The 25,634-nt window shown below is 38.8% G+C and overlaps 1 protein-coding gene across 2 annotated transcripts in view; it reads left to right on the plus strand.

The window, feature by feature from the left end:
- The window catches only part of CPNE8 (copine 8), a 386,684-nt gene that overhangs the window by 279,677 nt on the left and 81,373 nt on the right, over positions 1 to 25,634 (plus strand). For both annotated transcript variants that reach the window (XM_082257084.1, XM_082257085.1), the window contains 3 exons: positions 809 to 884; positions 4,120 to 4,173; positions 10,393 to 10,454. In XM_082257084.1, coding sequence (XP_082113210.1) covers positions 809 to 884; positions 4,120 to 4,173; positions 10,393 to 10,454 — 192 coding nt within the window. The remainder of the gene's footprint in view (positions 1 to 808; positions 885 to 4,119; positions 4,174 to 10,392; positions 10,455 to 25,634) is intronic.

Below are 25,634 nucleotides of genomic sequence, written 5' to 3' on the forward strand. Positions count from 1 at the left end.
CACTTTTTAAAATGGCACCACTTCATATGAGGACTAGAGTACTCTATATTGAACAGTGTACACCCAGCAGGCAAAGGTAGATCAGCAGGCATACAAATGTTTTTTTTTAGTAACAGGTAATCAGTACCTGTGATCACAAATATAAAATAATCAGCTTGATAAATATATTTATGTTAAAAAAGTGACTGCTCTTTTTTTTTTTTAACACCTGGATTTATAAAACATTTGCACCGCTTTTTGTCCTGTGAAACTATTACATTTTGTGTCAAATTTTTTTTTAGATTGAATGTTATTTAGTCATACAGAGTAGAGAGAATCTGATAAATATTGCCTATTTTGGTCACTGGATGGAGCTTATGATTATCGGAAATAAATACCTATTTTCGTTGATTGTCAAATCCATCCAGTGGCCACATTGACTTATTTTCCTGCAGTTTCAAAGGATGAATAGATCTGCATTTTTTTTATAAACACGCCCCTTGTTTTAAATATTTGCTCTTTACAAGAATTTGGAGACATGGAGAGTTGTTGAGGTTTAACCTGAAATATCTGCCTGTGCTATGAAGCTCAAAATACTAGGAAACAGAAATATATTTAATTATGTTTTCTCACTTGTGTAAATGAACCTAATGATTCTGATTTACTGTAAATGTTGCATACTTGGTGCTAGGCAATAGAGGAGTGCTGTTCATAGCTCAGATCTAATGCTGAAGATAAATGTACTCAGGCAGAAACAGCTTTGGATGGCTTTCTTTTACTGATTAATCTTAAATAATCTTTTCTTTTGTCCTATGTATTTGTTTTACAGCCATGATTACATCGGTGAATTCACTACAAGTTATCGGGAGCTGTCCAGAGGGCAGTCACAGTTCAATGTCTATGAGGCAAGTTGTATTTAATAATATAATTTGGAGGACAGAGGACACATCATTTTCTTTCTGAAAAGTGTTATGTAGCAAAATGCCATTACAAAGACTGTTGAGTTCTGGATTTCCAAAAATCTGCATGGAGTTTGGATGGATTAAGTGGAATACTATATATTTAAATACATTCATTCAGGAATGTTGGCACTTTTTTACACATTACAAAAAGTTAATGACTTTTCCTCATATGCAAAACCGCTTTCTGCAGATTTTAAAACCAACCTTTCTAAATTGGAATCCTGCATTATTATACTACTCCATCCCAGCCCATCACCAAATTATTGAAATCAAGTGAAGATGGCATTACACTCACTATTGGATGCTTGATTTACTAAAACTGGAGAGTGCAAAATCTGGTGCAGCTCCGCATGGTAGCCAATCAGTTTCTAACTTCGGCTTGTTCAATTATGCTTTGATAAAAAAAAAAAAAACCTGGGAGCCGATTGGTTTCTATGCAGCGCTGCACCAGATTTTGCACTCTCCAGTTTTAATAAAGCAACATCTAAGTGTAGGAAGAGCAAAAGTAGATCAATCTGCTATGTCCTTTCCATACAACAATGCTGCTTTGGTAAAAATGTTTGAATTTTTCTTTGTAAAGATAATATCCTATCTCTCTTATGGATAATACCCAAAGACAAGTTTTATGCAATGTGTACAATTATATAAAAGAAAATCAATGAGTAATGAAGACTCTAAAAAACATTTAAAGGAAAGTCAATGAATAATGGAGACTTGACCCAGAATTTACCAAGTAATGTAACATAAAAAGATAGGGGCCATATTATACTATTCCGTGACCAAATTTTTGGTGATCTGGGAAACATGGGCTAAATAGTTCCTGTCCATAGTTTTGACATGCAACTACTCTATATGTGATGGGGCCATTGAATGCAGCCCCCTCAGGTTACCCATCTTTGTCACACCACCCTCCATTCCCCCTCTTCCCTCTGTCCCATGTATGACGCTCAACCCCTATTTCCGTGGACATTCACCCTGTTCTTCTATTTTGTTTATCACCTGATATGCATCTATATTGTTTTATGTTGACTGAAAGGTGTTTTGTATGGGTTCATTTCCTGCTCCTACTTTTATATGTCTTCAGTATGATATTTAATTTTTAATATTAAACACAGAAGTGTACAGAAGTGTACACCAAGATTGTACACGTGAGGAACAGTTTCAAGCCACTGAGCAATAACAATTATCCATGTATATTAGATCTAAGTGCCCACGGTCATTCAATTCATAATGCATAAAACATTTTCATCTTTAGATGTCTGACCAGTTAACCACTTTACCACCGGAGGATTTTCCTGCTTTACGTCCAGGCCACTTTTTGCGATTCGGCACTGTGCGACTTTAACTGACAATTGCGCGGTAATGCAATGCCGTACCCAAACGAAATTTACGTCCTTTTTTTCCCACAAAAAGAGCTTTCTTTTGGTAGTATTTGATCACCTCTGCGCTTTTCATTTTTTGCGATATTAATAAAAAAATGTGACAATTTTGAAAAAATAACAATATTTTTCTACTTTGACAGTTAAAAAATATCCAATATATTAAATTTTTGTCATATATTTAGGCCAAAATGTATTTAGCTACATGTCTTTGACAAAAAAATTCTCAACGAGCGTATTTTTAACCGCTTTAAGACCAGAAGATTTTACCCCATTCCTGACCAGGCCATATTTTGCGATTCGGCACTGCGTTATTTTAACGGACAATTGCACGGTCGTGCGATGCTGTACCCAAATTAAATTTATGTCCTTTTTTGTCCCACAAATAGAGCTTTCTTTTGGTGGTATTTGATCACCTGTTCGATTTTTACTTTTTGCGCTATATACAAAAAAAGAGCGACAATTTTGAAAAAATAACAATATTTTTCAAATTTTTTTATATGAAATTCCCCCCCAAAAAAAAAGTAAAAATCTAAATTTTTTAACATTTTAGGCCAATTTGTTTTCTGCTACATATTTTTGGTAAAAAAAATCGCAATAAGCATATTTTGAATTGTTTGCGCAAAAGTTATCGCAGCTACTAACTACGGGAAATTTATGTCATTTTTATTGTTTTTTTTTTTTAAACTAGTAATGGCGGCGATCTGCGATTTTTTTTTTGCGGGACTGCGACATTGCGGCGCACAGATTGGACCCTTGACTGACATTTTTGACACTTTTGGGGGTACCAGTGACATTACTACAGTAATCAGTGCTATAAATATGCACTGTTACTGTAAAAATGACACTGGCAGGGAAGGAGTTAACTTTTATTGGTGATCAAGGAGTTAATGTATGCCTGGTGCTTACTAACGTGTGTGGGGGGGAGGGGACTGTGTGACACAGGCACAGATTGCAGGTTCAGCTATGCTGAACCCTGCAATCTGTCCCTGCCTGTCACTTAGGAGATCCGCCCGCTTGTGTTTACACAAGCGGGCGGATCTCCACACACTCGATCACCGCTGCTCCTCCCCTGGCCCGACTCCCGCTGTGACTGAATACAGCGGGAGCGAGCCTCCGGCGGCGCATGCCTGCCGCCCACAAGAGGAGGAGTCCAGCGACGTAGGTTGCTGGACGATATCAAGCCACTTTGCCGCAGTACCAGCTCAGTGAGCGGTCAGCAAGTGGTTAAATATTAACATTTCAGCCAATACTGTGAATACTACATTTTCATACACTACAAGAACAATACAGCTTTAAACAAGATTTTTTTTTATTTGTAATCCCACTACACATTTATGTAAAATGCATCTGAGCCTAAATTGATACAGAGGGTGAGAAAAGCTTGCTTACAAGCATTTGCAGTAGTCCCAGACACTAAATTATTTATTTCTAAGAAATTATGTTTGTATCAGCAGATTCAGATTAACATCATGTCTTTCCTATGTTTTAATTGCTACTCATCTGCTTTTAAACTCGGTTTTAAATAGAATAAAAATATTTTCCGTATGTGAACAATTATTTAGTCTATCTAACTGTAGATAATTAAGATGTTACCATTGTGAGAGCTGCAGGCAAGCTTGGTAGAAACTCCACTTGAACTGTTTTTCACTGCAATAATAAGCACAAACTGTTCTAATGAATATGAAATGTAGTTGACAGAGAAAATGCTTTATTTTAAGATGAAATGTAAAATTATTTTTAATGTGATACTTATTATTTGCTATATGCTCTATTCATAAACTGTAATATGTTTATAGGTAATAAATCCCAAGAAAAAAGGGAAGAAGAAAAAATACCTGAATTCTGGAACTGTAAGTAACATTATTGGTGGCATTAATATATTTTCTGCATTTTATTGTTGTTAAATGTGAGTATTTTTTTTAAAGTGTAAAGAAAAACTGTTAGATCCTCTGGCAAATTCCAAGAAATTCAGGCAGGCAGTCCTTTGTTTACAGTTTGGCAAATTCACATGTTTCAGCAAAATTATACAAATTGCAGAAAAACCAATTATTACCCAAATGCACATGACCTGCTGCAAACTCTGTTTTAAGAACTTCTTCACTCATCCTTATTGATAAATATGACTGTAACTAAAAAGTAATAAGTACAAAATTGGTTGTCTTCATTTGCACTTCTAATATTTTTGTAACTGTATGAGAAGGCAAATTACTAAACTTGGTATCTTAAAACAGACATATTAAAGGCTGTCATTATAATGCATTAATTCAAGTTTCTCCTGTTTGTACTTCTTAAAATTCTTTATGGAAATGATATTTCTACATAAAAAGACAGTACGGCAAGACAATGTTAAAGGTGACTTTGGTCTGCATTGATCTTGGAAGCCAAGAAGTTTAAGATATTCAGAAAGGAAAATATATAGGATTACTAGCTGTTTAAAATTAACCTTAGGTCATAAGTTATATATGTAAGAAAAAAATGTTTTTTTTACAAATTCCTTTTTTTTTAAAGTGGACTCCTGTATTAGCCTAATATCTAGCAGCTGTTAGTAATGTTCCAGTTAATGCTGTACATTTAACTGGAATTTCTTTGTATTGCTCTAAAAATGTTCACTCTTTTCAACTCAACGTTTGTCTTATGGCATTAGATGTCCTAGCCCAAGCATTGCTGCTCAGCAACTGCTTTCAAGTTGTAACTCTATCTGGAGAGTTCAATACTGGTTCTAACCTAGCTCTATGAAGTCACTGTTCATTCAAATTGTATCGTGTGTTGAGCCCTGATGAAGGAGGATTGGTGTTGCGCCCAACATTCAAATTATCAAGGACCCCACCAAAGAGAAAGTCCCTTCAGGTGTGCACATTAGCCATCCATCCACAGCATAGCCAGGGTATAGATGATGGTGCTAGCACAACTCTTCAGATACACAGTCAAAAGAAATCTGTAATTTGCTGCAACACTTCACCTTTATTGATCCTTCATGCAAAAGACCTCACAGACAGTGCGGGGTGCAGTCAAATTTGAGGTATTTTGTGCTGTGGCTAGTGCTTACTCCATAACCTCATGGTTATGAGTAAGCGCTAGCCACAGCACAAAACTCATCAACTTTTATTGTATCCCACACTGCCTGTGATGTATTTTGCATGTAGGATCAATAAAGGTGAAGTGTTGCATCGAATTCTAGATTTCTTTCGATTGTGAGAATGATCTTGGACTCGTTCATCTGGTTTTGGTCTGGTGCTTCTTTCTGTATTTTTATGGATTGAGCTACACTTCAATGCCCATCCAAAAAATAAAAAGCCTTGCTGTGTGCGAACTACCTCACCAAAGCTATTGAGCTTGTTTGAAATTTTCCTTCATCTGACTACACATTCAAGTCTAAAAGCTCCCAGCACCTTTTTGAGCATGTTGTTCTTTAATCCAGACATCTGGCTCAATTACTGCAGGTGACTAGCAATTTTGGATAGAAAAGGCATGAGTTTAGAGCTGAAATCTAGGAAAACATACCCTTGCAGTGGGGCCCCTACAATGCAAAAGTAAAATGCTCTCCGAGTCTCAGGGGGCATGGACAAGATGTATCTACAGTGTTGCCAACCTCCCCACAACCTTTTTTACAAAAAAAACAGAATATTTACTGACCGAGGTCATTTTTTTATGTCAACCTGAAATATGACAGAAATTCCTATTGGAAAGTAAAAGAATTGATATTTAAAACATATTAACAATGGGTAAATATTAAGCCAGCAAAAGTAATCTGCCCGGCCTTACAATTAAATATCAAAACAGCAAGACAGCGAGAAATGTGAGCATCAATAGGACCTGGGGAATCCTGTGATGGAGCCACAAAACAAGTCCTGTGGTGCATGTAGCATGCCATGGCAAATAATAGTGATCATTGGGTTGTGCATAACAGTGGCTCAAAGGGGGGTGATTAAACAGAAGCTGAGTCTAGTCACTGTATACGTTGCACACATATGCCACAGTCCTTTTGCCCAAGTATTACTCCTAAATATTGTACTACAAATGAGGGGAGGGGAGAAGAGGCAAGATAGAGCGGGAAAGGGGAGAGACTGAGGAAGGAAATAGGGGTTGGGAGGAGAGCGGAATGGAAGAGAGTGAGAGAAAGGTGGGGGTGTAAACCCTAAATAACTTATATTTAAAGTCCTGTGTATCAAACAAATGCTGTATGTAATACAGTGCAGTGCCAAAAAATGTTAACCAAAAAACCTAGCAGTATATAGGCACAAAACCTGTGCTATCACTATGATCTCCACAACATGACTAATTGGTGTAAAATGTGCATACAATGACAACCATTTTCACGTGTTGCCAAAAAATCATATTGCCCCACCCAAAACCAAGATTTCTCTATATTTCAGTGTCCACATTAATTAGATGTGCAACACTATTCCTTCTGTTATGATGAGGCATGTGGTTATTATAAGAATGTGGACTGGTGAATAAATGTAACAGACAAACGCAGGGCTTTTCCTTTCAAAGTGTTAAGATTGAGGACAATTTCACTTTAAGCTAAACCTAACCTATACAAACGCTAATCAAAAGCTTATATATATATATATATATATATATATATATATATACACTGATATATACAGTATCTCACAAAAGTGAGTACAACCCTCACATTTTTGTAAATATTATATTATATCTTTTCATGTGACAACACTGAAGAAATGACACTTAACTACAATGTAAAGTAGTCCCCTCAAAATAACTCATCACACAGGCATTAATGTCTAAACCGCTGGCAGCAAAAGTGAGTACACCCCTAAGTGAAAATGTCCAAATTGGGCCCATTTAGCCATTTTCTCTCCCCGGTGTCATGTGACTCATTAGTGTTACATGGTCTCAGGTGTGAATGGGGAGCAGGTGTGTTAAATTTGATGTTATCGCTCTCACTCTCTCATACTGGTCACTGGAAGCTCAACATGGCACCTCATGGCAAAGAACTCTCTGAGGATCTGAAAAAAAGAATTGTTGCTCTACATAAAGATGGCCTAGGCCAGTGATGGCGAACTTTGGCACCCCAGATGTTTTGGAACTACATTTCCCATGATGCTCAACTACACTGCAGAGTGCATGAGCATCATGGGAAATGTAGTTCCAAAACATCTTGAGTGCCAAGGTTTGCCATCACTGGCCTAGGCTATAAGAAGTTGCGCAAGACCCTAAAAATGAGCTGCAGCACAGTGGCCAAGACCATAAAGGGGTTTAACAGGACAGGTTCCATTTAGAACAAGCCTTGCCATGGTGGACCAAAGAAGTTGAGTGCGCATGCTCAGCGTCAGAGGTTGTCTTTGGGAAAATGGCGTATGAGTGCTACCAGCATTGCTGCATGGGTTGAAGGGGTTGGGGGTCAGCCTGTCAGTGCTCAGACCATACGCCACACACTGCATCAAATTGGTCTTTATGGCTGTCGTCCCAGAAGGAAGCCACTTCTAAAGATGATGCACAAGAAAGCCTGCAGACAGTTTGCTGAAGACAAGCAGACTAAGGACATGGATTACTGGAACCATGTCCTGTGGTCTGATGAAACCAAGATAAACCTATTTGGTTCAGATGTGTCAAGCATGTGTGGCTGCAACCAGGTGAGGAGTACTAAGACAAGTGTGTCTTGCCTACAGTCAAGCATGGTGGTGGTAGTGTCATTGTCTGGGGCTGCATAAGTGCTGCCGGCACTGGGGAGCGTCAGGTTATTGAGGGAATCATGAATGCCAACATATATTGTGACATACTGAAGCAGAACATGATCCCCTCCCTTCGGGACTGGGCTGCAGGGCAGTATTACAACATGATAATGACCTAAAACACACCTCCCAGATGACCACTGCCTTTCTAAAGAAGCTGAGAGTAAAGGTGATGGACTTTGGCCCAAGCATATCTCCAGACCTAAACCCTATTGAGCATCCTCAAATGGAAGGTGGAGGAGCATGGGGTCTCTAACATCCACCAGCTCATCATGGAGGAGTGGAAGAGGACTCCAGTGGCAACCTGTGAAGCTCTGGTGAACTCCATGCCCAAGAGGGTTAAGGCAGTGCAGGAAAATAATGGTGGCCACACAAAATATTGACATTTTGGGCCCAGTTTAGACATTTTGACTTAGGGGTGTACTCACTTTTGTTGCCAGCGGTTTAGACATTAATAGCTGTGTTTTGAGTTATTTTGAGAGGACAGCACATTTACACTGTTATACAAGCTGTACACTCCATACTTTACATTGTAGCAAAGTATCATGTCTTCAGTGTTGTCACATGAAAAGATATAATAAAATATTTACAAAAATGTGAGGGGTGTACTCACTTTATTGAGATACTGTGTATATATACACATATAGTATATTAATACAGACCCATTTTTCTATGCCGTACAAAATGTCTTCCAAAACTACAGTTTCAGATTGTGATAAAATAGGAAATGCAAAATCAATCTGAAAATATACACTTTTACTAATGTATTCATTTTAAATGATTACTGTAGTAGCTCCTGTGTATGGTGACTATATTTTTTATATATATATATAGGATAGGAGGCAGCAACACAAACTCTTTTGCTAGGTCCCTTTCACACGGGTTTTCAATTTGCTTCATCTGCTCAGTCACATTTTTTTGTTAGAAAATCGGATGAAAAATGGATCTGGACTTCAGTTTTTACATCTACTTTCTAACCAATTTTTAGAACAATTAGAATTCTATTGCTATTGCTAAGGAGCAGGTTGGCAAGCCCACCGCCATGTCCTTAACAATCGATGACCTATTAGCTGTCAGCTGAATGTAAACAAAACAATTGCTGGCAATTAAAAATTCAGAAAAACCACTGCATGGGAATCCCTTCCTCTATTCCTGCCAGGCCCTTTGGATGTGTTTTTTTAAAAATGGCTTGGGGTCCCCCCAAAATTTATACCAAGCCCTTATCAGAGCATGAGCGAGCACCGTACCCCACCTGAACCTTACCAGGCCACATGCCCTCAACATGGGGGTGTGCTTTTTGGGTAGGGGGATCCCCCTTAAAGCACCTTGTCCCCATGTGGATGAGGACAAGGGCCTCTTCCCTACAACCCTGCCCTGGTGGTTGTGGGGGTGCGGAGGGTGACTTTTATCTGAATCTGGAAGCCCCAGGTGACCCCAGTTTTGTCATTGTGCGGCCCCACCTATTCATTTTCTAAGAACTGTATAATGGTGGGGGCCTTTGTCGGGTGCAGAACTTTTTTTTTCTTCTTTTTTTTCCAGGTCGGTGGTAGTGGCAGGCATCATGATTAATGATGGATCCACACCGGGGGAAATGTTTTTTTTTTTTTTTTTTTTTTAATAAAGGACTTGTCAAAAACTGCCTTCTATTTTTACCCTATACTCATTCACATAGGTGGGGGCCGGGATCTCTGGGCCCCCTTGTTAAAACCCCCCCTGCCAGAAGAGTCCCACCCTCTCATGTTGGGAGCATGTGGCCTTGTATGGTTCAGGAAGGGGGGCACTCGCTCGTCCCCCCCTCCCTTTCTTGGCCTGATGGGCTTTTCATTATGATGTGGGGTTCCACTTAAAAGGGCCTGGTATGGATGGGGGGGGACCCCTATGCAGTTTTTTTTGGAATTTTTAATTGTTTTTACATTAAGCTGTCAACGGGGACTGTTTGCCTGTGTGTCCATTTAGGGCCGCTTCCATTTTTTTATGGAAGAAAAATAGGGCTTCCTTGTATTTCAAAAAATGGATGTTAACGAAGGTGGATGTCAACGAAAGTCATCCTTAACACAAACCTTATCTTGTAACATTAAAATACCTTCTAAACCCTAATCCATAAAACTTCTGCCCTAACCCAAACCTTAACTTGGCCCTAATACTAAATGAATCCCTAGAATGACATACTTATTTGTTGAATCCAGAAGTATCAGCCCCAGATGTTACAGTACCAAATGTTGGACACCAGAAGTACCGTAATTGCCTTATAATGTACAGTATTAAACTCCAATTAGTATTATTCAGGTGTTAGGACTCACTTTGTGAGGAGATCCAACCGTAAGATTATGGTTTGTTTATATCTAACTGTTTTTACTTTGCTTTTAGGTTACTTTGCTTTCTTTTCTAGTGGAAACAGAAGTTTCGTTTCTTGATTATATTAAAGGAGGGTGAGTAGCGTTTTCATGGTTTTCTTTTACATGTTTATAGATAAAAAGAGACATATTTTAAAATTTCTGGGCATATTCACCCAGCAAGAGGATTTTAGTTTTGTCCCAACTGCCAGCATTATGGTCAAAACATGTTCTATTGTGATTTAAAGACAAACTCCACCTTCATTTACCTTAATGTACAAACAATATATATGTAAGTTACTTGCTACACAAGCCATTTTGCACTGTATCACATTGGAATCTTGATAAATATATAAATATGAAAATACCTTTTAATGACTATAATGTATTTAATTGCATAATGTTTCCAATTTGCTGCATGAGTGTAACAGGGCTAAAAGTGTTTAGCTGCTGATTTTCATTTGTACACTGTCTTGTGCATCTTGCTGCAGTACCCAACAATAGTCAGCCAACCATTTTTCCATTGTTGTAATGTCCCGGTGAAACTTTTCACCATGTTCGACATTCACTTCTCTTAAATATCTGGTAAAGAACTCCAAGTGTGTTTGAATGCAGAAAATCAATCTTCGGTGACCTGTTGTGCTTCATGCACCTGAAGGAATCATCCCTGTATAAAAAATTTCAGCCGGCGATTCCCTCTTTACCAGAAGTGATTTGAGTGGCCACTTTATCACTTCTGCAGGAGGCAGAAAGGGGTCTCCACTCCCCCACTACCCCTTTCCAGGGCTCTGCTGTCCAAACAAAGAGCCCAAGAGTGATGTGACCGGCGACGATGACAGCACTACACAGAGAGAAATAGGAACTGATGTTGTTCCTCCCTCTCTATGACCCTAGAAACTGGAAGCAATGAGGATTTTTTCCCTTCTGGTTTTGGTTCTTTGTTTACCTGGCCGTTAGCAGCTAGGAAAGTAGCTGATCAGACCAATCTGTGTCTGATTGGCTGCATTGGAGCCCAGATGAGAGATTTAGACCCCACATCTCTCCATAAAGAAGACCTGTCAGTCAAGTTTCTACAAAAAAAATTAAGAGACAGTGTAAAAAAGTTTTGAATAAAATAAATAAAAATAATAACAAAAATTCAAAGCCCCCCCGTGTTTATGTATAAATGCAAAGGCATATGTAAACAGTGATTGCACTACACATGTGATAGCAATAATGTTAGCTTCAGACCTCCTGTGTAAAAGAGATTTTTAGGTCTCGTAGTTTGGCTCCATTCCACAGGCGTACGCAATCTTAAAAGTTGAAATTTTAGGTATAACATCATCATTTATATTTTAACAAAAAATTAGGTATTATATAGTGTTTGTGTGCATTTGAAAAGCCGCTTCTCAAATACCGTGTGACATAAAAAAATTGCAACACCTTTTTATTCACTAGGGTCTCTGCTAAAAAAAAAAATATATATATATATATATATATATATATATATATAGATCTATATATGTACAGTCAGGTCCATAAATATTGGGACATCAACATAATTCTAATCTTTTTGTGTCTATACACCACCACAATGGATTTGAAATGAAACAAACAAGATGTGCTTTAACTGTAGACTTTCTGCTTTAATTTGAGGGTATTTATATCCAAATCAGGTGAACGGTGTAGGAATTACAACAGTTTGTATATGTGCCTCCCACTTTTTAACCACTTAAGCCCCGGAGGATTTGGCTGCTAAAGGACCAGGGGTTTTTTTGCGATTTTTTACTGCGTGACTTTAACGGACAATTGCGCGGTCGTGCGACGATGTACCTAAACGAATTTGACGTCCTTTTTTTCCCACAAACAGAGATTTCTTTTGGTGGTATTTGATCACCTGTGCGATTTTTTGATCACGCGCTATAAACAAAAAAATATTTTTCACATTTTTTTTAATGAAATTTCCCCAAAAAAAAAGTAAAAATCAAAATTTTTTAACATTTTTCGGCCAATTTGTTTTACGCTACCTATGTTTGGTAAAAAAAATCGCAAAAAGCGTATTTTGATTGGTTTGCGCAAAAGTTATCGCGTTTACTAACAAAGGGAAAGATTTTTGTCATTTTTGGTGTTTTTTTTTTTTAACGCGTAATGGCGGCGATCTGCGATTTTTTTTTCGGTACTGCGACATTGCGGCGGACAGATCGGACCCTTGACTGACATTTTTGACACTTTTGGGGGTACCAGTGACATTACTGTAGTAATCAGTGCTATACATATGCACTGTTACTGCAAAAATGACACTGGCAGGGAAGGGGTTAACTTTATTGGACAGGGAGGGGTTAAGTGTGTCCCAGGGGCGTGATTCTAACTGTGCAGGGACATTCCTATTGGTGTAAAAGCAAAGATCAACCGTTCTACATAGTAGAACGGACAGATCTTCACTTTTACACAGGGAGAACTGACAGGCAGCTTGTTTACACAAGCCGCTCTGTCTTTCTCCCTTCACAGGAGCGATCGCATTGTGACTGGCGGACATCGAGTCCGCCGGTCACACGCACTGACTTGTCTGTGAACGAGCCGCGGCGGGCGGGCGCGCGCCTCGGCGGGCGCGCGCCCGCGATAGGCTCGCAAGTCAGTGACAAGCGAGTGACGTACCGATACGTCACTCTGCCTGGCCGGGGCTGACCGCCGCAGTATATAGTCGTGCGGCGGTCGGCAACCGGTTAAGGGACCAAAAGTAATGGGACAGATTAACAATCATAAATCAAACTTTCACTTTTTAATACTTTTTTGCAAATCCTTTGCAGTCAATTACAGCCTGAAGTCTGGAACACATAGACATCACCAGATGCTCGGTTTCATCCCTGGTGATGCTCTGCCAGGCCTCTACTGCAACGCTCTTCAGTTCCTGCTTGTTCTTGGGGCATTTTCCCTTCAGTTTTGTCTTCAGCAAGTGAAATGCATGCTCAATCGGATTCAGGTCAGGTGATTGACTTGGCCATTGCATAACATTCCACTTCTTTCCCTTAAAAAACTCTTTGGTTGCTTTCACAGTATGCTTCGGGTCATTGTCCATCTGCACTGTGAAGCGCCGTCCAATGAGTTCTGAAGTATTTGGCTGAATATGAGCAGATAATATTGCCCGAAACACTTAAGAATTCATCCTGCTGCTTTTGTCAGCAGTCACATCATCAATAAATACAAGAGAACCAGTTCCATTGGCAGTCATACATGCCCACGCCATGACACTACCACCACCATGCGTCACTGATGAGGTGGTATGCTTTGGATCATGAGCAGTTCCTTTCCTTCTCCATACTCTTCTCTTCCCATCACTCTGGTACAAGTTGATCTTGGTCTCATCTGTCCATAGGATGTTTTTCCAGAACTGTGAAGGCTTTTTTAGATGTTGTTTGGCAAACTCTAATCTGGCCTTCCTGTGTTTGAGGCTCACCAATGGTTTACATCTTGTGGTGAACCCTCTGTATTCACTCTGGTGAAGTCTTCTCTTGATTGTTGACTTTGACAGACATACACCTACCTCCTGGAGAGTGTTCTTGATCTGGCCAACTGTTGTGAAGGGTTTTTTCTTCACCAGGGAAAGAATTCTTCAGTCATCCGCCACAGTTGTTTTCCGTGGTCTTCCGGTTCTTTTGATGTTGCTGAGTTCACCGGTGCGTTCTTTCCTTTTAAGGATGTTCCAAACAATTGATTTGGCCACACCTAATGTTTTTGCTATCTCTCTGATGGGTTTGTTTTGGTTTTTTTTTTCAGCCTAATGATGGCTTGCTTCACTGATAGTGACAGCTCTTTGGATCTCATATTGAGAGTTGACAGCAACAGATTCCAAATGCAAATAGCACACTTGAAATGAACTCTGGACCTTTTATCTGCACCTTCTAAATGGGATAATGAGGGAATAACACACACCTGGTCATGGAACAGCTGAGCAGCCAATTGTCCCATTACTTTTGGTCCCTTAAAAAGTGGGAGGCACATATACAAACTGTTGTAATTCCTACACCGTTCACCTGATTTGGATGTAAATACTCTCAAATTAAAGCTGAAAGTCTGCAGTTAAAGTACATCATGTTTGTTTCATTTCAAATCCATTGTGGTGGTGTATAGAGCCAAAAAGATTAGAATTGTGTCGATGTCCCAATATTTATGGACCTAACTGTATGTATATATAATGTTTAAGGGTTCTAAGTATTTTCTAGCAAAAAAAATACTGATTTTTACGTGTAGGAGAGAAATGTCAAGAGTGGCCTGGTTGGGTACTGATTAATCTTATAACGAAAGAAATTGGTGCTAACCAAAAAGCCTGCGCAAAAGGATATTATTTGACACCAGGAAATTCTCAATAAACAAGTGAAAATAAATTATATTATAAATTTGCTTCCGGGAATTTCTTCCACACTGCGAGCCGCAATATGAACGTGAAAACGTGAAAAATTGATACCAAAGGTGAGTATTGCGCTCAGCAATCAATTCTTATTAAAAAAAGTGCTAAAGTGCATAAGTGCATATGTGATTGGTCACAATCTGACAATATGCAAATACAATAATATATAATATATATACGAATAAATAAATAATGGCATAAATAATAAGCTAAAAGTCCTTAAAGTGCTCTGTGTAAACTGTGCAAAACTTAAGTCTTCAGCAATCTTGGACTTGATGGGAAACCTCCACCACAAACACCTCCACCCAGTGGTCAGATAGTATACTCCTTACCAGAATGCGATGACCCCTTAATTACAGGGGGTCAAAACCGGCATTAAACTCCACACTGGCTCAAGATTATCCTCATCGCTGTTATCACATCAAAGGATTTTGGCCCAAATGCCTTAACAAGGTTCCGAATCTCCGGACATCATAGTGCAAAAAAGATAAAGGAAACTCCAATAGTGCATTACCGTTATATACTGGGTTTTAATATATAATATATTGCACTTAAATCATAGCGGTATTCCAACGCTTAAAGTACAATGCATACAGCTGGTCTGGTGGATGGGACGCCGCTCACGCTCCGCGCCTCACCTCACCGGAACTCTACGGTCTCACGCTCCCGACGCACGTTTCGTCAGCCCCTGATGACGTCAGCGCGGCTGACGAAAACGTGCGTCGGGAGCGTGAGACCGTAGAGTTCCGGTGAGGTGAGGCGCGGAGCGTGAGCGGCGTCCCATCCACCAGACCAGCTGTATGCATTGTACTTTAAGCGTTGGAATACCGCTATGATGTAAGTGCAATATATTATATATTAAAACCCAGTATATAACGGTAATGCACTATTGGAGTTTCCTTTATCTTTTTTGCACTATGATGTCCGGAGATCCGGAACCTTGTTAAGGCATTTGGGCCAAAATCCTTTGATGTGATAACAGCGATGAGGATAATCTTGAGCCAGTGTGGAGTTTAATGCCGGTTTTGACCCCCTGTAATTAAGGGGTCATCGCATTCTGGTAAGGAGTATACTATCTGACCACTGGGTGGAGGTGTTTGTGGTGGAGGTTTCCCATCAAGTCCAAGATTGCTGAAGACTTAAGTTTTGCACAGTTTGCACAGAGCACTTTAAGGACTTTTAGCTTATTATTTATGCCATTATTTATTTATTCGTATATATATTATTGTATTTGCATATTGTCAGATTGTGACCAATCACATATGCACTTGTGCACTTTAGCACTTTTTTAATAAGAATTGATTGCTGAGCGCAATACTCACTGATTAATCTTAGCATCATATTTTCTTAAAAATATCTGTCTCAAATAACAAAAACATTCACCTTCCTTGTTCATTGCTTTGGCAAAATGTTTCACTAGTCTGAGTTTTATGTGAAGTGCAGGCAAAAATATCTTTGTGGGGTCAACAAGTGGCTTATGTGCCACATTTTTCTTTCCTGAAACCAAAATCTTGGTGGCCATTTTGTTTTCATGTAATGCAACTTTCTTGCACTGCTGTCCTATTTTCTCATATTACAATAGTACTTAGTATATCTGAGCTACTTTCAAGCAGCAGAGCCACTCATTTTAGATCTCAACAGATATTCCAGTTGTACTTGCTGTACTGGATGTGCTTCAACAACAGTTCCATGTTTTTGTATGTTTCTTTCATGTGTGCAACATAGTCAATAGGTATTGAAGGGTATACATTGCCACTGTGTAACAAGACAGCCTTGAGGCTTAGCACTGAATCAATAGAGAGGCAAAATTCTAGTGAGTCATGCTCACAACCCAAGCTGTGAACAAACTGTCAGTGTCAGTACCGATCAAGGTTGTCAACCTATGCAAAGAAATTCATTAAATGATCTTGGTGGCTTCAAGAGACAGGAAATATTCATACCTCATGTTAGCAAACACTATCCTTGCAGTATTGAACCCAGTAGTGCTTTTTATTTTGACAAAACGAAAGCTGATTAGTGTACTCTGACAGTGGAGGAGTCCGAATACAATATCAGAGCGGGGAGGATTCCTCCATCCATCTCGAATGTGTGGATGGAGGAACATGTTCCTTTTTTTTGATCAGCCAGCTGTCTGTTTAAAAATAAAAAGATCCATATATGGCAAGCTTAAAGCGGTAGTAAACTCTCCTTTTTTATTTATACCTACAGAATAAGGCTTACCTGAAGGTATAGTAAATATCTCCTAAACATGCACTGTTTAGGAGATATTTGCTAGCATCCAGTGACATCACTGATGCATGTGCACTGTATTCTCAATAGGCGGCATGCTGTCCTTCGAGAGAACTGTGCCATGGATCAAAGACCAGGTGAAGGTGGAAGCCCTGTCAGTGGTGATGGCGTGCCACTGGAGGGCTTTGTTTTAAATTAAGTCTGTCATAATGTGCTAGTATGTGATGCATACTAGCACACTATGATATTATCATGCAGGGGCTCTTACTTCAAGCCCCTGATCAGGTATTTTATTTCCTACTGTATTAGGAGATGTGGCTTACTAGAAATACACAGTTCAAAACCCTGATCGTTGTCGCTGTTTGGGCTTGGTTAGTGCATTGCAGCATCTTCGTCTGTTTCATTTAAAGCGGAGTTCTGCCCCCCCCCCCAATAAAAATAAATAGTCAGCAGCTACACATATTGTAGCTGCTGACTTTTAATATTAGGACACTTACCTGTCCTGGAATCCAGCGATCTCGGCACCCCAGCCAATATTTTCATTGGTTGTTGGGTGCTGCTGCCGCCATTGCCCGTAAGGGAATATGGCAGTGAAGCCTTGCAGGTTCATGGCCGGTTCCCTACCGAGCATGCTCAAAGCGTGCTGCACATTCTGAATGGTGCTGCAGCGGGCAAAGGAGGAGGGGGCCGGGCTTGTGACGTACTTCGTTGTGGCCGAGTCCACCGGAAGTAGGGATGGGTACCTGTCAAAAACAGGTACCCACTCTTCCCTCCTCTCCTGAAAGTTGCCAAATGTAGCAGAATCTATCATGGCTGATCCAATATCGGTGAGACATTTCTGCTGTGACCTTTATCTTACTTGTTATATAAAATACATGTACATAGACAATGTTATGCCTTGAAACAATCACATCAAAATACATGGAAATTGATATCAATGAAACGAGTAGCATCTGTGCATGTGAGCTGCTTTTAACGCCTTTCCAGACAACATCCATCCGGCCTAAACATGCCTAAGCTAGACCAGTTTCACAAATGTTATGTAATATGCCCTGAGTGCATGCCTGGACATGCACGAGCTACACAAAGCATCTTTTAACACAAGCGAAAAGTGTACTTAATTTATATTAGTTAATATAATATGAAATATATACAAGAAAAAAATGCAAAAACAGAAGATTTCTATAAAACGATACATGATAAGTTAAATTACAGGTTATTTTCCTGACAAGCAGCAAACCCAAAAGTATTCAGGAAGCCAGTATTTGTTGGTCAGTGCTTTCTAAAACTTCCAAAAAATTCAAATGTTGCATTCAAGTGTGTATTGTTAACTCAAAAAAGTACCCTTTTGTTCTTTGCCTCCTCCAAACCTCCAGAATTTTTTAAATTTTTAATTTTTTTTTATAGAGGAGCTACATTTGTTCTCATGGTCCTACTATGTGTAGGAATGTAGCCATCCTCTCTTGCTTATTCGAAGATGCACTAGGGATTGAACTATGGGATTTGTATTATACAAATAGCAGTGTACATGAACACAACTAACATGCACTGCTCATTCCAAACTAATGGAAGTGAGAGGTAAAGGGGGAGACTTGAGAACTCATTGAGTGGGCTACAAAGTGGCTGAAACGCAAAGTGAGAAACAGTTTAATAAAAAACGGGTTTACAGGGCCATTAGGAAGTGGATGTGTATGGATTATTTTTAGAGAATAAGAATATTATTTAGTGTCACCTTAACCATTATGTTAGAGTAATAAAAATGACATCTAGGTTAATGCTGGTAAAGTAGGTCTGGTAAAGTGCATCTAAACCCAACTTGGGTACTAGTTAGAAAATAGGTTAGGGCAGGAATGTCAAAAAGATGAAGCAGTGGGCCGCATTTAAAGGACTAAACGTTCAAGTGGGCCATAGTATGTCTACGGTGGGCAAGACCCTTCAGTTCCTGAAAAAGATTATGATAATTCACAGCAGAAGCCAATCTGCCAGCCACTCAATGTCCTCCAGCACCCGCCAATTGTCAGCAATACACAGAGAACTGAGTTCTCACAGGAGGGAAGGGATCGATCCTGTGTTCCTGCAAAGCAGGGACTAGAATAATTCTCTTCCTCTAGTGAAAGAAGCACACATTGTAACCAAAAACACTGGCTAGGCACACAGTTAACTCTTTGATGTTTAACCCCTTCCCAGCCAGTGCCATTAGTACAGTGACAGTGCATATTTTTAGCACTGATCACTGTATTAGTGTCATTGGTTTCCTCAAAGTGTCAAGAGTGTCAGTTAGTGTCCGATTGTCGCAATATCGCAGTCATCGCTGATTGCCGCCATTACTAGTATAAAATAATGAAATAAATATTCCATAAATATATCCCATAGTTTGTAGACTCTATAATGTTTGCATAAACCAATTAATATACGCTTATTGGGATTTTTTTTTTTTTTACCAACAACATGTAGCAGAAAGCATATAAGCCCAAATTTATGAAAAAATTTGATTTTTTTTTTACTTTTTTTATTGGATGTGTTTTATAGCAGAAAGTAAAACATATTGGGTTTTTTTCAAAATTGTCAGTCTTTTTTTGTTTTTAGCACAAAAAATAAAAAAAACGCAGTGGTAATCACCAGCAAAAGAAAGCTATATTTGTGGGAGAAAATTACATCAATTTTATTTAGGTACAGTGTCGCACAAATGTGCAATTGTCATTTTTTTTTGTTTATTATTTGTTTATTAAAGATAACAGGTACAAAACCAAGCACAAAAGACAGTACATATAACAGTGGAACAATTGAATCCGAGCAGGAAAAGTATGACCGGCATAGTGCAAACAAAGTCTAGGTTCCAGGTAGGTAATAAGGGTAAAGCTTATGTTATGCATAGCATCTTATATGGAGAATAGAGAGAAATGAGAATGGGTTATGAGGGTAAATGTAAGAGAGGTTGAGAGAGAGGAGAAGAAGAGAAGATAGAGGGAAAAAGAAAAAGGTAGGTGGCAAAAACTGGCAATTATACTCTAAAATTCCAAAACAGACAGTGTTAGGTGTATAAGAGGAGGCCATCATATGTCAAATAAGCACATCCACTAATCTCAAGGAGGTAGAAGGATCTGCTTATATAGTGGTGAATTCTTGAACCAGCGGGCCCATATTTTGGAATGTTCGTGCGTTTTACCTCTGGAAATGTAAGTTGGTTCCTCGAGGAGGAACAAGGAGTCAACCTTACGTATCCATTGCAGCAAAGAGTCTCCGCTTGGCCCCATAGAGTAGAAATGAGGACTTTAGCGGCATTTAGAAGGTGTGGGATAATTGATCTTTTTTATGAGCCGACTGGTTCAAGCTGCAATGAAATAGACTCGTCCAGGGGTCAAAGGGTATGGTAATCCCAGTGATCAGTTCTATGTGGCAGATAATGGAGCTCCGGAAGGGGAGAATGTAAGGACAACTCCACCATATATGGGCATATGTGGCTCTGGAACCACAATTCCTCCAGCATAAAGGAGAATTTGAGGGGAGCATTGCATGTAGTTTGGATAGTGTATAGTCCAATCTAGTTAAAAGCTTGTAGTTTTTTTCAGCAGTTCTGGTGGATATGGAAGAGGCCAGGAACAAACATAGGATTTTGAACTTCTGCTCATCTGTAAGTGTTAAACCAAGGTTTCATTCCCATTTGGTTATAAAATCCAGAGGGGTAGAGCTTTGCAGAGAGAGAAGGGCTTTATCTGAGCAATTGTCAGTTAAAGTAACGTTGTGCCGTATCGCAAAAAATGGCCTGGTCATGAAGGGGGTAAATCTACCAGAGGTTAAGTGATCAAAGATGCTTGGCAATGTAATGTACTATAGACTGTACTGTGGACATTTAATGTAAAAGGGATAATACCCACAGGAAGGAACTTGACATACATTAACAGACTTTTACTGAAAATGTCATAATTATTGTGTTACTGTGGCTGCTAGAAGGACCTCCTAGACCCTAGTCTCTGCATGTCTGCAAGTACCGAGGACCTGTCACCTCTTTACCATTTTATAATTGTATCCAATATGTGTAGCTAGCAGGTCTTTTTTTATGATTGTTTGTAGTTGGAAAAGTCATCACTCCAAATGGCATAATTTAAGTGTTGCTCACTAAGCATATTATATGTCTGAATGTAGTGTTCCAATTTAACAAAGATGCATTTATAAAAGCTCCAAACAGTTAGTAATAAGGACGCTAAAACATTACCCTAGGTGCCTGCAATGGCTCCCACTGCAAAGTAGAAAACAGACAAGCTCAAATAATTGGCTTGAAGGATAAATGGTTGTATCATTTTTATGTGCAGGCTGGAAGGAACATAATATTTTATTTGATACTATGTCTCCCACAGCAGATCTCTAAAATCAGCTATGTAGCTTGTGTAATTCCTTATTTTTGTTTTATAATAGGCTGTGGAATGTACAGTATAATATTACTACTGTGCTTCCAAAAGTCCTTCCAAAAGTGACGTTTGAGTTGTTGTATATGTGGAGTTTGGTGGGCTAAGTTGCCTGCTGGTTTTCTGTTTTTCTTTGGGGATTCTAGTGGGACAAGCTTTCACCAAAGTTCCTGGGCTTCCCCCTGCCTACCATGGATTCCTATTCCTTCTACTATAGCAAGGGTGTCCCCTCCCTCCTGCTTCATTCTTTGAAATATGAAACAATTTAAAAGTCCAGCTAGAAAGTCTTTGTAAAATGGTGGCATGTATTAGAAAAAAAAAAAAAAGGAGTCAAGTTCTGAGATTTCACCACTAGTCTGAGAGACATACGACCCTTTTAAGCTAACAAAGCTCAGTCATTTAATTTAACATTCCAGCATCTACCATAAACTGAATAATCTACTTTTGGGGGATAGACCCATAAAGCTCCTTTGCTAGAAATGTGGCCAAACAGTGTGTTTTTTTTACAGCTTAAAATAAGTATTTTTAAAAAATGTATCTAGTCAACTGTTTCCTTGGCTTCTTCAAACTGATAAAAAGTTATATTTTATGATTGCTATACTGGATTACGCATTTTTTTGCTCTTTACCCCCATTAGCTTGTGTGTTAGGATGGCTACATTATAGACGGGCAGATATCTCCTTGAAAGCAGGGAAGGTATGTGTCTGCCTTAAGGGTATTTACAAAGTTCTGGGATTCATCATGGTCCCTCCTCCTCTGGACAATAACAGCTGTAGAAAGTGATGAGTCAGAGCCAGTTTGGTGAAGGTTTTCCATAAAGCTAGAAAAACTCTCTATGAACTTACAACATCCAAAGCATCTTAAAATCAGGGATATCTCTTGCTGTTTTTGGCCAAATAGGGCAGTTTAAACCCCCCAAAAAAGTAAACTGAATTTTAACTGCATTTAAAGTTTTTGAAGAATATGTAAATCCAAAACTTTCTTTTATGCATAAGTGAGCTCCATGTGTGCCTGTAAATGTTTTTCCTGCTTGTGTCTGTGTCAGATCTAATTACTGTGTAGCTCTCACCTGCAGACATCTAGACTGAGATACAGGGATTCTGCAATGTGTGATTTATTCACAGGAAATGTTAGTTCTCAGACTTCAAACAGGGGTTATACAATAACCTGTTCACAGCAATGCTGAATGCATCAAGTCTCAATTCAAACAGAAACTGTTGACACAGGAATGTGAAGATTATTTAGAGAACACCAAGAAAATGTAAAAAAACTTAATGCACTGCACTGATTGCTAAAATGAGGAAGCAGATGGTAAGGGGAATTGGTGACAACTTTCAAATCTACAGTGTTGCTGTGTTTTTATACCATGGCTTCAGTCTATTTATAAATTAGGTTTTGGAGATTTTCATTGAGTTTACAGGGTTCAAAAATATGCTAAACAGACTATGTATTAGATTGGATATGTACTGCTTGATCCATAAAGCTCCAGCCTTAAAATAAACTTTTCTGCTTTATTAATTATTGAAAAAGTCTTGTTATTCACCCGGTTGTAATCATTATAGCAGGAAACTGTACATCTATGGTATTGTAACCTCACTGGTAGGCAAAGCATTATGCCATTCACCCTTCTAATAGCAAAACCTTTCTAGTTATATGGCACCAATTCTAGTTCTGGGAGCATTAAAGGGTTTCTGCTTTCTTTAAAAAATAGCATTGGTTTAGATATGGTAATATAGCACAATTCAAACTGTAACACTGCATTGATTTTTCTTCTTGCAGAAGGAACAACGTGATCACTTGAGACTAAAGCAGCCATAAAGCATAGATGACACTAATATATACTCTAATGCACTAAAAAAGTAATGAGTTTAGAGGTAGGGCATTGGCCATTATAACTGCTTGATTTTTTCCCTCTATTTTAAATAGATTTATTTTAAAATATATTATTGAATCCTTACAGTAACTGAAACATTTCTTCCTTTAGCCCAGTTAGAACAGCATGGTGTTAATAACATCAATAAACCAAATAGGTCTAGAATACATTTTAAATTTGATATAAGGTAATAGATAATGAGGCATAAGTCTGTAGGTGATGTTGAATGATGAAAATTACAGTAATTAATAGCAAGATATCATTTCAATGTTCCTTGTAAGTTTGTATCATAATCTTTATTATGCTATAATAGCAGTGCTATTAGAGCCCCAGGTAAGCTCACAGCAGGCTTGTAGTGTCTCCAGATGACATGCCAAAAGCCTTTGTGGCATTTTCTTTCTGTGCTCAGAAAATGAAATAGAGCATGGAAAATATAATTGTTTTGAACAGTTTTTGTCATTACAAGCTAAAGAAACATCGACCAGCTTTACCAATCTTTTCAAATTTATTCTGGGAACTTTTTCTCCTGTACGTATTGTTAGAAAATATGTCTAGTTTACATTGATTTACCTGTTTATAAAAAGTATACACTAATGATATTTTGAACTAGAATTTCTGCAATGCAGACTCAGTTTGTAATCATTAGGACATTATTTGCATTTACACATAGGCAACACACTTGCGCCCTGGAAAGGTCTGTGGTCCTGCATCCTTGCACATACCCACTTATAAACCCTGTTTGGAGCTCTTAACGATACTTGATATGGTCTAGAAACTTTAAAGTGGATACAGTACGGAAACATCTTGTGCAATAGTAAGGCTAATACAGTTTTAATATCCACTGTGGTTTTTCTTCTGCCATCACTATATGCAAAAATATTGACTCATGGCAACTGGTGAGCATAGCGATTATAGCGATTATAGGAATAGGTAAGTTGATCAGCTTGAAAGATCAGATGCATCTAATTATTATCTATTTCTTAAAAAGCATGTCCTTGGATCAAAGTCATAAATCATTCTATAGAAAACATGATGTCTTATAGCTATGACTAACAATATGCGTTATATAGGTGCCTATAAAAAAAATAAAAAAATACAATAATTTGTATTTTATGTCTTCTCAGTGTAAGGTTTGTGAAATAAGCCTGCGGGGAATATTTAGATGCATCATGTGTCTTTTGCCACAAGGCAGTCCTAGAGGCAGTAATGATAGTAAATCGTTGCTGCCTCCAGGTGTGCCTTATGGCTAAAGATACCTGTTAGCTCTGTCCCTGACAGTCACCTCTAGCTTGGAAAGGTGACAGTGAAACCGCCTTCTCCTATTACATTAAAACAGTTATATCTTGCTATTATTTGCCTTTTGTCAGCTTGAATTCACAAAATCATGAGTTTCTAAAGAAAGCTGCTTTTTAAATACATATATGTGTTTAAAGTTGAAATCCAGCCAACTTTCAGTCTTGCACAGTTGTAGAGGCTCCTCGCTTGTACTGATGTTACCTATTCTGATTTTACTGCATGCTGTGAGCTTCTCACAGTGGCATTTGAAGCTGCAGCAAGTCAGATAAAGCCTAGAGAACATCCAGGATCATCAAGTCCTTTCCTCCCCAGTCTTACTGTCCCTGGCCCAACCCTTTTATTCATTGAATTTCAGTTCTTTCAGTCATGGAGGTTCAACATCTCATGTTGCCTTACCAAGGGCAGTCTATATACAAATATAAAGAAAAAAAAATACAGAGGGCACACCAGCCTAGCTCATTACCTTTGAAACAATTTATTTTAATAAAATAGTTTGCACATCATACTCATGAAGTGGATAAAAAACAGGCACAAACTAGAACAATACGTCCACCGGAAGTGTCCACTGGGCGTAGTTCACTGGTACAGACCGTGGTTGGATGCAAACCTCTAAATGCAGGCTCTGAGGAAAAGGGGGGACACCCCTGAAACGCGTAAGCTGTATTTAGAGGTTTGAATCCAACCACGGTCTGTACCAGTGAACTACGCCCAGGGGACAATTCCGGTGGACTTATTGTTCTATTTTGTGCCTGTTTTTTATCCACTTTGTGAGTATGATGTGCATATGATTTTTTTTTTTAAATAAATTGTTTCTAAGGTAATGCGCTAGGCTGTTGCGCCCTCTTTATAGTTTCATTTGGGTTTCCCAACCCGTTGAGAATGCAGCACAGCAGGACAACAACTATAACAGCTGAGTCGTGTTTCCAGTTATCCAAGTCATATAACAATCCCTCAAGCACAGGAGCATCAATTTTCTTTTTTGTACATACAAATATAGCCTGACTAGGATTTGCCACTCCTCCAGATTGACATCTCCCAATAAAGGCATTATAATATTTGCATAACCCTTCCCAAAACCCAGCCCGCTGAGA

This window comes from Pelophylax lessonae, assembly GCF_965119305.1.
Source record: "Pelophylax lessonae genome assembly, chromosome: 4".
NCBI classification, from domain to species: domain Eukaryota; kingdom Metazoa; phylum Chordata; class Amphibia; order Anura; family Ranidae; genus Pelophylax; species Pelophylax lessonae.